This window comes from Stegodyphus dumicola, chromosome 4, assembly GCF_044657685.1.
Source record: "Stegodyphus dumicola isolate Sdum_Otavi_A_Nest chromosome 4, ASM4465768v1".
NCBI classification, from domain to species: Eukaryota; Metazoa; Arthropoda; class Arachnida; order Araneae; family Eresidae; genus Stegodyphus; species Stegodyphus dumicola.
Window position 1 is genome coordinate 35,313,916 of NC_140771.1, and position 13,486 is coordinate 35,327,401.

Consider the following 13,486-nt stretch of genomic DNA (forward strand, 5'->3'; position numbering starts at 1 on the left):
CCGTTCTTTCACGAACTCTTGAACAGGCAACATAAAGTTGACTGTGTCCAAATGCAGGCTCAGGTAAAAAAATGCCAACACGCTTAAGCATTTGGCCCTGAGACTTATTGATGGTCATAGCAAAGGCAAGTTTTGCAGGAAATTGTCTACGTCTCAATTGAAACAACAACCCTGTGCTGTGGCAACTTCACCCCATTGGCTAGTACAGTTACGCAAGCAACCAATAAACTATTGGTGACAAACAGACACTTAAGCCGCATATAATAAAGATATTTATTTATTTCATTTTATTTCAGCATTGCCGGTTGCATATTTCCAAATTCTATTATATATGGATGTTAAATTTATTTATTAAATGTTAAAAGCATGTTCTCTTGTATTTTTAATTTTTCCGGCTTATTCGTCACATGCTACACTGCACGGGGAATAAAACAATTTACAGTTACACAAGCAACCAATAAACTATCGGCGACAAACACTTAACATATATATAAGATTCTATAATTAAAACGTAAATGCTTTTGAATTTTATAATTTAATTTTTTATATAAATGTAGCAGCACAAATTATTATAAGAAATTTTCTGGACTAAAAATGTAAAATTTTTTTTTTTTTTTTTTTCCAGAAGAATAAAATTAATGATCTCTGGCTTTGTCACTTTTATTTTTCCTAGAACTTGCTGGTTGATAAACTTGATTTTTCCTTCCCAAATAGATGCAGTTCTACTGAATATTTATGTACCTACTGCATATCCTTTGCTGAAAACTGGTCACAAATTGATACTTCAATCAACATGCAGATTTTCCTTAAAAGGATGTTGAAATTTTTGCCTTTCCATGAAAAAGTAATTATAATGAAATTTAATTTCTGAGTATAAAGATATTTTTGTATGCTTTTAATTATTATGTAAAAAGTAGTATGGGGTTACCATCAAATAATTGTTCATGGATAAATTGTTAATAACACAACAATATAAAATGTTTTTTCTGCAAAAAAGTTGTAATTTATTATTATTTAGTAATGGTTATTAACATAAATATGTTTGATTACTTGTATTACAAGCATAACTTTTCAGATCTCTAAAATTTAACCCTTCTTAATATGTCCTTTTTATATTCCTTTTCTGTTTCAAAGCCTTCATTCCAAAAATTATGGGTGTATAATCTATCACCAATGCATTAATATTCCAAGTATTATTATTTTCAAAAAGTATTCTTTTTTATGATAAAACACATTCTTATAATAAAGAAGTTACCAGTTGCTTCTCAAAAGAGTATAAAAAAATTTTGGTGATTTTTTATTCTCATTATTATTCTTGGATCTGTATTTTTATATTAGTCTTACATGCATCAACAATATTACATATCCCCAAACAGCTCACATCCAGCAAATCTGAAGACACATTATATCATATTAAGATTACAGTAATAGTTATTCTAGAATAGTTTATATTGATGCTTTTCACTTTTTTATTAAATGTTTCAGTTGTGGAATTAAAATAAAAGTGCTAATACAAAAAAGAATTTTTATAACCCTAAAATTGAGTATATTTTTTTTTTATTCAAGAATAAAATCAAAATCATTAAGTGCTCGTCCTAATTTTTTTGCTTTGTTTAGTCAAAAAATTCTTCATATATTATTTGTTACTATGAGTGAAACAGCCTTCTTCATGCTCTGATAAATAAATACTTTAAATATGCTGCTTTATTAAAAAATATATTTGTAACTATGCAGAATCTTGTGAATTAAGAGATACATAAGGCTATAAATATTATTTATCATATCACTGATGACTGTTAAAAGAACTACCTTATTTGTGTTTGTTACTTTGTTTTTGTCAGACAGCATTGAAATGTAAATCATACCTGTGGTAATCAAACCTCCTTTTTGTATTCTCATATTGGTACTTTTCCGTTTTGCCGGTGCAAACGATAAAGCCGCCAATAATGGTACAGCTGATGCCAAACGGAATATCTTCGCTGGTAACCTTTTACGCGTCATTTTCAAAACAAGTCGTAGCCATTTCTTATCAGATTGATTGTTTTTCTCAATACTGGCATACAATTACATAGAATTTTTACCAGATAGTTAAATTTTATGCCCTAAGACCATTCGCGAAAATCAAGTCAATTAGGATGCAATCACACAGCTCATCCGAAGGCAAAAATATAGAAAAGGCAAAATCAAGGGTTAAATTCATCATTTTTAATGAGAATGCACTAGCGAAGTAAAGCAATGCGGTTTTACATAATTTCTGAGTAAACTATTTGTATGAATTGAAATAATTCTTGCATTTAAACTTATTTTAACTTTGCATTATATTCTTGCATTTATTTTGAATTAAGATTTAACTTGAAATTAATGTAGATAATTGCTGAGCGAATTAGTTCTTTGTAGCGTAGTTTACGGGAGATAAGATCACTTGGGGTCACGTGATACGAACCGGCGAATCAGGATGTTAAACCATGAAAGCATAGTAAATTTTAAATTAATGTCTTTTTACAAATTTATTGTCTTTATTTACAGGCTTCTTACAAAATTTTAAATCATATTAAAATGTTTATGCCTTCAAAATAAAAAATTCTTAGAACTAACATTTGTTAACATTTTTTATGTGTACACTAAAAAGTCTTTAATTCGGATGTCCATAATCCGGACTTCAAAGCTACAAACCTTCTGCACATGCGTAAACGCATAATGCATTTACGCATGCGCATATGCATTTATGCATGCTCATAATACGTTTATGCATGCGCGTTTTATGTATAACGGATGGTATAAGCTAGGCTAAAATTATCTAATTATCTATTTCAGTTACTGTTACAGATTGCGTTGTTCCTTAATCTTCTAATTGGATCTGGCTTATTATTTTTTGCAGACTGTTAGAGCAATTTTATAAAAAGTAAGCTTGAACTTTCGATTATGTCAAAAAGTGTTTCCGATTCTGGAGCTACCAAAGGATCTACAAAGCGAAAGCATGTTTTGATGTCCATCAAACAAAAAGTGGAATTGCTGCAAAAAATGGATAAAGGCACGAAGAAAGTGACAGAGAGGTTAGTGAAAACGAAAAAATTTCGATTGACAAGTTAGTCGGTATTCTCGGCACAGCAATTACAGGACTTGAACAGCGGAACTTTGTAACTGAACACGAAATTATGTCTGTCTATATAGAATTAAAGAGAAAGTATTAGCACGTAAAACAAAGCAACTTAAACAACTTACATTGAAAGAAATGTTTAATAAAGTAAACAAATAAATATTAAGCTTTTTTTTTTGTAAATTTTGATACCCTTTAGATCAGAATTGCTCTTTATTTCATAAATTACGGTTTCATATTTTTAATTTTATAATTTCTGCATGCAATCTTACCAGATTTAAATTCATGATCTATAATACGGAAAAACACCTAATCCGGAATCGTCAAAGTCTCAACGAGTCCGGATTAAAGACTTTGTACTGTATACTATATGCTGGCGCCAACAAATTCTTTTGGCGAGATTTGCGCCGCTGAAACGGAAAAGTACCCTCACGTTTTCCTTTTTCTTGTGCTTCATTGCCAGGTCCAAATTTTGGGGCATGGAAATACATTTAAAATTTTTCATAAAGGCATACTTCCTTTGGCACACAGCCTAACATACTTTGTTAAAATTACATAACCCTATAAAAGCAATTTTCTTTATTTTCCAATACAATAATAATAAAGTTTTATAATACAATATTAATAATGCTCAAAGCAACTTTAAATCATTTCTGCTGTTATTAATATTTCAACTTAAAATAATTAAATTACCTAAGAAAATTAATTATCATAAATCATACTCGAATATGCAGACCTACAAATTAAGCTCATATTCATTACATTCTGCAAAGCATTGCTCTCATTTCTCAATTTCTAAAAATGCCGTTAACAGAATGCTTCAAGAAATATTTTAAGAAACTATAATTCTGGAAAAAAAAAAAAAAAAAGGTAAAATATTCATGTACCTTTTAAAAATCATACACAGCTGACTTTCATTCTATTATTGCATCAAGGAAGTCTTAATACATTTACAATGCTCATCGTTTGTCACTGCGATATTTTGACATCACACGGTGGAAGGGTCGATGTTCTTAAACGTATGTGTGCATAAAAACAAAGACAACATCAGTTGTACATATTTGGGGGGGGGAATAAATAATTTCTTCTATGGAAACAAAGAACCAAAAAGCTATTAATGCAAAATGCCTGTTCTCTGCCTTTTTATTACTTCCTTGTATGAAGTAAAAAGGGAGTATTGTATTGTAATCGTGAAAAATTTCAGGTATCATATTTCAATGAAAATATCTGTTTTGATTGTTATCGAATGTAATTTGATGATGTTTTTGCATGACATCTGTACTTAAGGACAGATTAAAAGACTCTTTTTCCCAAAAGAAATTATAAAACTGATTTAAAATGGATTCAGAAAAGACTTTTTCGTGGTGTCTGTACGTATCTATGTATGTATCTGGCATAACTAAAAAACAAGTAGCTTCAGAACGTTGAAATTTCTTATATAGGATTGCTATAACATGTAGATGTGCACCTCGTATTTTGGTCGCAATCAGCCGCACTAAAAGTATATAAATATATGTATGTATGTTACGGTGAAACACCAAAATCTTGAGAATGTCGACTTTCACCGATGAGTGTCAACATTCGCATAGTCGCTTGGTGTATGTCCGAAATATTTTCCAAATACTCTTATTTCTAACTTACAGCAGTAAATGTCGACATTCACCATGTACTAATGGTGAATGTTGAACAATAAGAATATTATATTTTCTTCTCTGTAATTCAGTCACGAAAAAAAGCACTTGAGACTTAAAATAAGAACTTAAAACAAACAGTACGTTCAAAATGAGAAAGGAAAAAATAGAAGTTAAAAACTTAATTATACAGTACGTTATAAATGAGGAAATAAAATAATAGTAATAAAAAATTTACTAAATTATGTGATTCAAATCTTATTTATTGAAACAACCTATTATGACACTTTGAATTGCACAAGAGGCCCTTGCTTTTACAACTGGTTTATTTGTGGAACACTTCCTTATGCAATGAGAGCGTAGCCCACTGGTTCTCGAATTAGCTGCAGCTGCTTCTCTCAGCGACATTTCTTGAAAATAAATCTCATCTATGGAAAGTATCTTTTCTTTACAAATTACGAACTGATTATGTGTATAAGCCGCTTGAGGGTACCATTTTCGTTTGCAGGTTTATAGATGTCGGAGTGTTCTATTCCAACAACTACCGCTAACATATTTCGGTTATCTGTATGACCACGGTTGACATCAGGGACTTGTATTCGTATAGTATTACCAATTTGAGTACGTCTTTCGACCTACCAGAGCATATCTGTCATTGTCGACATACACCGGTGAGGGTCCGAAAGTACAAGAATGTAATGCAATATTCATTCTTTCACCGACATATTTGGTGAATGTTGACATTCTCCAGTAATGTCGACATTTTCCAATTTCGGTCTTACTCGGTAACATATATAGATATCCACTCTGTTACTTGGCTCAGTGAGCTCAGTTTCTTTATTCTTCTATGTTTGTAAATTGTGCGTTTTATACTTTAAAAGTTATTGAATAATGTTGTTCTTATCTTCCGGTTAAGATTTTTATGCCTTTAGTTAACATGCATGCAATAATTATGGAATTATCAACATTTTAAAAGCTTTTTTTAGTGCGTCTAAGCCTAATTTTTGATGATAGCAGTCATGTTTGTTTACACTTGAAACTTAGCAGAATATTGGATTTGTTGCCAATCTAGAAAAAATAAGCTTCACAACAACAAAGTAACGTCTTCTTTTATTATTGTGAAATTCATTCTGGAATTATCATTTAAGTTAGTAGCTTGTTTTTGCGTACAAACTGTAATTTTAATTGCAAAAATTGTTTTAATTGTATTTGCTGTCTTATGTTTTTCTATATCTTTCAATTTTAATGAAACTTTTTTAAATATTTATGTATTTTTGCCTTGCCGCAAAGTGAGAACTGAATTAATTAGTAGCCCATGCACATTAGGTAAAGCAGCGCTGAATCGTCTGTGAAAAACTGTTCCTTTTTTATTTGTTTAATTTCTTTTATACATCGTTTTAGATTTATTATAGAACTTGTGGTAATTCTTCAGATGATATAATTTTTGTGCACTCTGGAGTTATAAAATGAATGAGATATAATGCTGTTAAGTGAACCTAGTGCCGAAGTGTAGCTATAGTAAATAAATATAGTGAACTTTAAAGAGTGATTTATTCTATTGTGGTTTATGTGCTGTCGACGAAGTAGATTTAATTCAAAATTCATTAATTGTTAATTCAATATGTTTAACTCTTTGAAGGGCGGTCATTACCTACAGTAACCGCCTTTTTTATTGAACATCTTACTCACTTGTGTGAGTGGTTTTTGAAGACTGACCGTTTCTGAAGTTTTCTTGTAGTTCACTTGTAGCACATTCCAATCAAGGAACATAAGTTGCAGTAGTTGATGCAGCAATTAGTCTTCAAGAAAATAAGCATCAGCCATCGAAGACAACATCACGACCATGTGCACTCTGCTGCAACAAGAAAAAGTCTGTAAGAACAGTGTGGGAATGCAGCACATGCAAAGTTGCACTCTGCTTGAAAAAGAAAAACTGTTTTCATGAGTACCATAGAGATTGATTTGTAGGGATGTGTTCTGTGGGCAGAGGTCACTGACACTAGCCACCAGAACTGGCCATTTGTTTCACACGTCTTGGACAAAATATGTGCAATTGTCGCAAATAAATTCATTGTAACACCTGATATAGTAAATAAAACAAGAGTTTTGCCAGAAAAGTTAATTGCCTTTTCCTGCCCCTCAAAAGAGTTAAATGAAATGCAGGAAAATTGTGTATAATTTAATATTCCGTACTAGGAAGTCATGTGGTGTACACATCAGGTGTTTTTTATCATAGCAGCCATATTTGTTTACATTTGAAACTTAGTAGACTAGTGGATTTGTTGCGAGTCTAGAGAAACTAAGCTTCCCAAAAATAAAGTAATGTCTTCTTTTATTATTGTGAATTAAATTATACTTAATCCATTCTAAAATTATCATTTACGTTATTAAATTATCCCATGTATTGACTTAGCATAGCGTCCACAATACATTAAGTCAGTTTCTGCCTTCAGTGTCTTTTTGCCGAGTGAGACCAAAAATAAACTTAACAGTTTTGTGCACCAAAAATCTGCCTCTTGTCGGCGGGACGAATTGCTTGTTTTTGCATGGAAACTGTAATTTTAATTATGAAAAAAAATTTTTTTTAATTGTCTTAACTGTATTTGGTGTTTTATGTTCTTCCATATCTTATCTTTCAATTTTTAATGTAGATATTTTGAGATTTTATGTATTTTTGCCTTCTCACGAAGTGAAAACTATATCTCTAAATGAAATTCGAGGAAATAAGTTTAAATGAAAGGCAAGAAAAAATGTGTATAATTTAATATTCCATACAAGGAAGTTGTGATGTACACATCAGATTTTCTTTCACTGCACAATCTGCCACTGATACTTTACTTTCTGCACTTTAGAAGAAGATTTGACAGGTAATTATTAAAACTTAATTGGCAGTTCTTTACCAATAAATGTGGATGAACACATTGTTGATATTTATTATTATCTTGAAAAGAGTTCTAAAAGGAAGAGAAAATTGAAACTATTTCAACAACTGCATACTACTGAAATAAGAAAATGTTTGAAATATGTATGTACACTACACAAAAAAAAGGGGGGGCACAGTTCTATATATCCTGTTCTGCTGGATCAATTGATGAAATTCAACTTGTGTTTTATATGTATAGGATATGTATTAGATTTATATATAACATTTTTCTAATATGGGTATTTTGACACAAAATCGGACTTGTGAAATGACATGCCAATTTTTTTTTCCATATTTCGATTCTACGACTCAAATTACGCCAAATTGCCAAGTTTTGTAAAAATTGCACAAGTATTTTCTAAAAAATCAGCTCTCAAAATTTTAGCTCCTCAACACTAATTGAATTTGATATGTATTTATGAATATTACTTTTTATTAAACTTGATTCCTTCTTCCAGACTTCAAAATTTAGGCTTAATCCAAATATAATTTGTACATTTTTATGATTTATTTTTAAAATTTATATTTTAAATATTTTTTATAAATTTTTTGAGAAAATTTTTGTATTATATAACCTATAAATTTTTTAACATCATCTTAAAGTAGATGTATTTCTATGCACACCTGCAAAAAGTTAAAAATTTTTTTATTCGAAATTTTCGAAGATATACATGAATTTACGTATTAGCGCACTTTGAAAAAAAAAAAAAAAAAAAAAAATTTTAAATAAACCGATAATAACGCTAAATGTGGTTTATGCACTTTGTTAAAATGATTTGAAAGTATGAATGATGACTTTTTTCCGCTCAACTACAATGAAAAAAAGAAAGGAAAGTAGATTGCTATTAATTAAAAAGTTCACTAAGTAAATTATTTTAGATGCAAACTGAAAAAATATGATAAGATAAATTTTTTAATTTCTCCGTAAATTTTGCACCAAACTTTACAAAATTTAATATGTATGCATTATTTGAGTCATACAATCGAAATATGGGAAAAAAATGGTATGTTATTTCAGAAAAAAAGTCTGATTTTGTGTCAAAATACTTATGTTAGAATAATGCCATATATCAAACATGGCCAAACTGCAGCTCTCCGACACCTCAACTGCAGCTCGTGAGGTACTTGGAATCCTTTGCTACCTGAAATGCGACTTCTTTTGAATAAATATAGTCGCGCTTTCGAGATATGAAAAACGCAATTTGAATTTTGTCAATCGTCCCAGTAGAAGGGGTGATATAGAACTGCCCCCCTTGCAGTGTACATGCTGGTTATCTTCAAAGAAATGTTTATTTAGAATTCTCAACCACTGGAACTACTTGCATTTAAGAATTAGTAATTTAACTTTCGTACATTAATTAATTACTATTTCAAGTTAATTAATTGTGAAAAAATACACTTTCTTTCTATGTATTTTTATAATTAAAAAATATTTTTGTCATTGAGAAAAATCTGATTTTTTTGGGGGGGTATGCATTATGGGCATTAAACCTGAATGTGTGTGTGGGGGGGGGAAACCAATGATAGCCAAGACTGATTGGCAACATTTATTGCTCTATAGAGATTTATAAATATTGTTTTTCAAACAAATATATTGCAAAATTATAAGCAACATAATTAAAGCAAGTCAACAAATATAATGCCTTATATTTTAATTTCAGACAAGGATATCCTAAATATTGCATGCTGCAGTATTACCATTTTAAAACATTGGACATATTTATTATATATACACACACACATATAGTGCATATATATATGATGCACAGACAGAGATAAAACAAATCTATATGCGTCTATACACACCAACACAGAAAACAAATATATATATATGCATATAAAGGCTTATTAAATGTTCCAGGTTTGCTTGGGGTAATTCTTTGCACATTTAAAAAATGTGACTGGAATTTGATTGAATTGTGTTTTGTTGATGTCTTTTCTTTCAAAATAGTGTATTTTCTAGAAGCATAAATTTACTTGTTTATTAATTGAATCCTTATATGCATATATATATATGCACTAATTTGCTCAAAAATATGATTTCCTTTTACATTTTAGGATAAATTTCAATAAATAAAAGTGTACATGAATATTGGATGAGAGCAGAATTCTGATTATAATTCATTTGGTTTTGATCAGAATGAGAAACAGCCACCTAATTAATATAGTACTTTATTATAACACAGAGGAAGATATACAAAAAATTAATGATAATTTGGTTCTGATCAGAATGAGAAACAGCCAACTAATTAATATAGTACTTTATTATAACACAGAGAAAAATATACAAAAAATTAATGATAGATTAATACTTATTTTCTTTCATATATATAATTATCAAGCATAAGGCCCATCAGCAGCTGAGGGGTAAAATTGTTGAACAGTGGCAGTTGGCAGTTCTACCTGGTTCGAATTCTGGCTGAATGGGAGTTTTTGTGGTATTCTCCAAGTATAATGTGGATAGGAGATAGTTTCCCTTAAACATTCTCCACAAAGGCCTTCCTTCCCATAAGTAGATAGCGCTCGAGTTGCTGTCTTAACCAATTAGTGTTAACCATAACTAGTATAGTAGAAGCAGCATTAAGTGAAACTGCTCGATAAATAAGACTATCATAATTAAAAAGAGTTATACAATATATATGTGTGGTAATTAACTTGTGTGTGTTTTTTTTCATTTAAAGTGTAAATATTTTATATATTATGATAATTAAATTCCTTTCTTTCATTCTGCAATTTCCTTTATTTAAATACTCAATTATGAGATTGTACCAAACTTTAGAATAAAAATGTAGCAAAGAAGGGAGTCTTATATCCGAGTAAACACTGTATGTAGGAGAATAAAAAATGCCACAGACAAAAAAAAGGGGGAAGTAAATAGAAGTAAACATGCTGAGTACAGCAGATTTTGAATGCATATATATAAATGATCTTCCTTATTTGAAGCAAAATACACATACAAACAGTCTCGAATTTAACTTTCAAAACTTTATATACTGAGCATTTTTATTTTTACTTATTTATTACAAATAGATAGGGAAAAAAGAAAAATTTTAATTGATAACTCTTGAAAGAATTTTAAATACTTTCACTATCTCAAGCTGCAGGTTTCCCTGTGCTAAGGTAGCATAAACATTTGCCCTCTAATTTAAGACTTGTTTGAAAGATTTAATATCTTAATTTCTTTAGTTTAGTTTATCTTAAACATAAAAAGATATTTATTTATTAGAAAGATGACAAGACCCTATTGAATAGATACAATAGATGTATATCTGGATATTACTGAGAATTAATATGTGTGTAAGTATTGAAATGAAGGAAGCATTTCAATTAAAGAAAATTCTAGAACTATTAAAAATAATTTAAACAATTCTTTCAGGTTCAGAAATGATATCGGTTGCCTTTAAAAATAGCCGCTGTTGTTTCACGTTTGTGTAGAATTACAAGACGATGTGAGGCTTGGCCTCGATCTTTGCTATTAATACAGTAAATAACATTTATATATCCCGAAATGCAGTTTATAGGAGAAAAACAATGAGAACATTAGATTATTTCGTGGCATTTATGTTAGCTAAAAAGGGGGGAAAATGTAATAGACTAAGCAGTTGATAATAATGAAATATATAAATGAGGTCTGGCCTAAAAATATAAGAGTTGAGAAAAACACAAGTATTGCAACCTAACCAAGCAAACAGAACAGCATCTGACAGCCATGCAAGTTTTACTGCATTCACAGAGGGGACAAAAGACAGTTTGAAAATGTCTTCTGATCAGGAAATAGTGAAAAAGAGAGAAGAAACATTTGCAGTCGCATTGCACTGAAGTCTAAAATAAGAGTAATTAGTATTTCAAGCCAATCTTAGAAAGTTAATATATAATTTCAAAGCTGGAAAGTATAGATAGTTTGTAATCCAATGAAATTAATCATGCTAATAGTGTTCTTTTGAAACTATTCTTTCATTTAATGGGTATAATGTTCTAATTCTCCAAGTATTCCAATTATTATGCTTATGCTGGAATTTTAGTATTAAATTCAAATTCCTTACATACAGCATTTAAAGCATGAATGTATTCAAATATTTTTCAAACCTATTCTATTTTCAAATCATGTGTAGTACATATAGAAAAATGTAATTTCATATGTTTAGTAGATTTTCAACTTGCTGTTTTATTTTCAAAATAGAAGAAGGTATTTGGAAAAAAAAGTGGCACATTACAAATTTTAGAAATGGATTCTCATAAGTTGCAGCATAGGTATGGAATACCTGAACTTTCACAATCCCCACCTGAGAGCATATTTGATCCAAATGAACAGATCTGTTTGCTTGTAAGTATTTTTTTTAATGCTGATGATAATATACATATATATATGAAGCATACTTAGATGTAATGATGTTCTAGAAACATTGATAGTGTAGATGTAAAAATATTGCATTTCTAAGATGTTGATCCATAATGAACAGCAATTTAGAAGCCGAGGCAGATTAAATATTAATTTTTTCAATAAACATTTTGCAGCCACAAACAAATTGGCACACTAGTCATGCCTTTTTGAGAATATTTACAGTTTGAATAAAATTGTGGTAAAGAGAGAAGCAGATAGAGACATGTGTCTCGCATTCAGAATGAAATCTTAATTCAGAATGAGTTAGTTTCGACTTTCAGTGCATTTGATTGGACATTTAATAATGCTTAAAATTATTGTCTATCTGAATTTTAGTTCTAATTATGCCACCAGTGTTATGCAAGAGTAGTACGACAGAGATTAGGCTAAAAATGATGCAATGTAGAAAATGGTATTACTGTTTTTATAACAGAGAGGGGAAATACTCAAATTAAAATTAAGCATTAAGCGGCTGCTGCTAATTTAAATTTATATTTACATATTTTTCTTACATATCTATATTGCAAAATAAAATGTTAAAAAAATACATTTAAAATCTATCCCATATAAACCAAAAAACAGAAGCACAAACCTCAAGAAATAAGGGACAAAACATGCCAAAACCAAGAAAGAAAAATGATATTTACATCTTTCACTGCATCATCATCGGGAAGTTGTTACAATCAAAGAAGTAAATAAATACAACAGCCTGTTTCTGAATTGACACAAACACAAATTAAAATTTAAAATAATCATAAAACAATCAAAGTAATTTGTGTCTTTATTGGTCCAACTCCTAGAGGCCAAAGTAAGCAGTGCAAAAATTGTTGTTCAAAAAAAGATTGTAACGTAATAGATAAATTTTAAAAAACTTAGTAATAATAAAAAAAAAAAAAAAAAATATGCAGATTTTTCATTCAGAATTGGAAAAACAAAACTAAGCCTAAATTTTGAATACACACAGGCCAGGTTAAAAAATAAAAGCATAATTCTTAAACAAGCAAAAAGCTTAAAAATGTAGTAAACATTTTTAAAATTTTAGTGGACTGGACTGAGTACAAAAACATGTTAAACAGAAGTAATCCAATATATGCAAAAATAAAAGAAGGTGGAAATTTGGTCTAAAAATATAAAATATAAGAATAACAAATAATGGAGTAATTTCTTAAAATCTGTAACATAAGATATGAAATGCTAAAAAATATTTATATAGTCCTGTATTGTATCAAAGCCTAAAATATGTTAAGATAGACTACAAATTTAAAACTGAAAAAATAAAATTAATTAAAAAACATATTGTAGAAGTAAAAAAATAAATAAATAAAAGGACATCGAATTGCTTGGTTTATGAATCCAAAAACTGTCAGTTTGATTGTAAGTGAAGTATTAATTTGTTTCAATTCAACAAAAAGTAGTTGTAATTAGTTTACTGAATGGAAAAAGTTGTAGTGTAA

The 13,486-nt window shown here is 29.5% G+C and overlaps 1 protein-coding gene across 2 annotated transcripts in view; it reads left to right on the top strand.

The window, feature by feature from the left end:
* The window catches only part of LOC118196935 (uncharacterized), a 126,838-nt gene that overhangs the window by 105,987 nt on the left and 7,365 nt on the right, over positions 1–13,486 (top strand). For both annotated transcript variants that reach the window (XM_085814724.1, XM_085814723.1), the window contains 2 exons: positions 715–844; positions 11,832–11,975. In XM_085814724.1, coding sequence (XP_085670850.1) covers positions 715–844; positions 11,832–11,975 — 274 coding nt within the window. The remainder of the gene's footprint in view (positions 1–714; positions 845–11,831; positions 11,976–13,486) is intronic.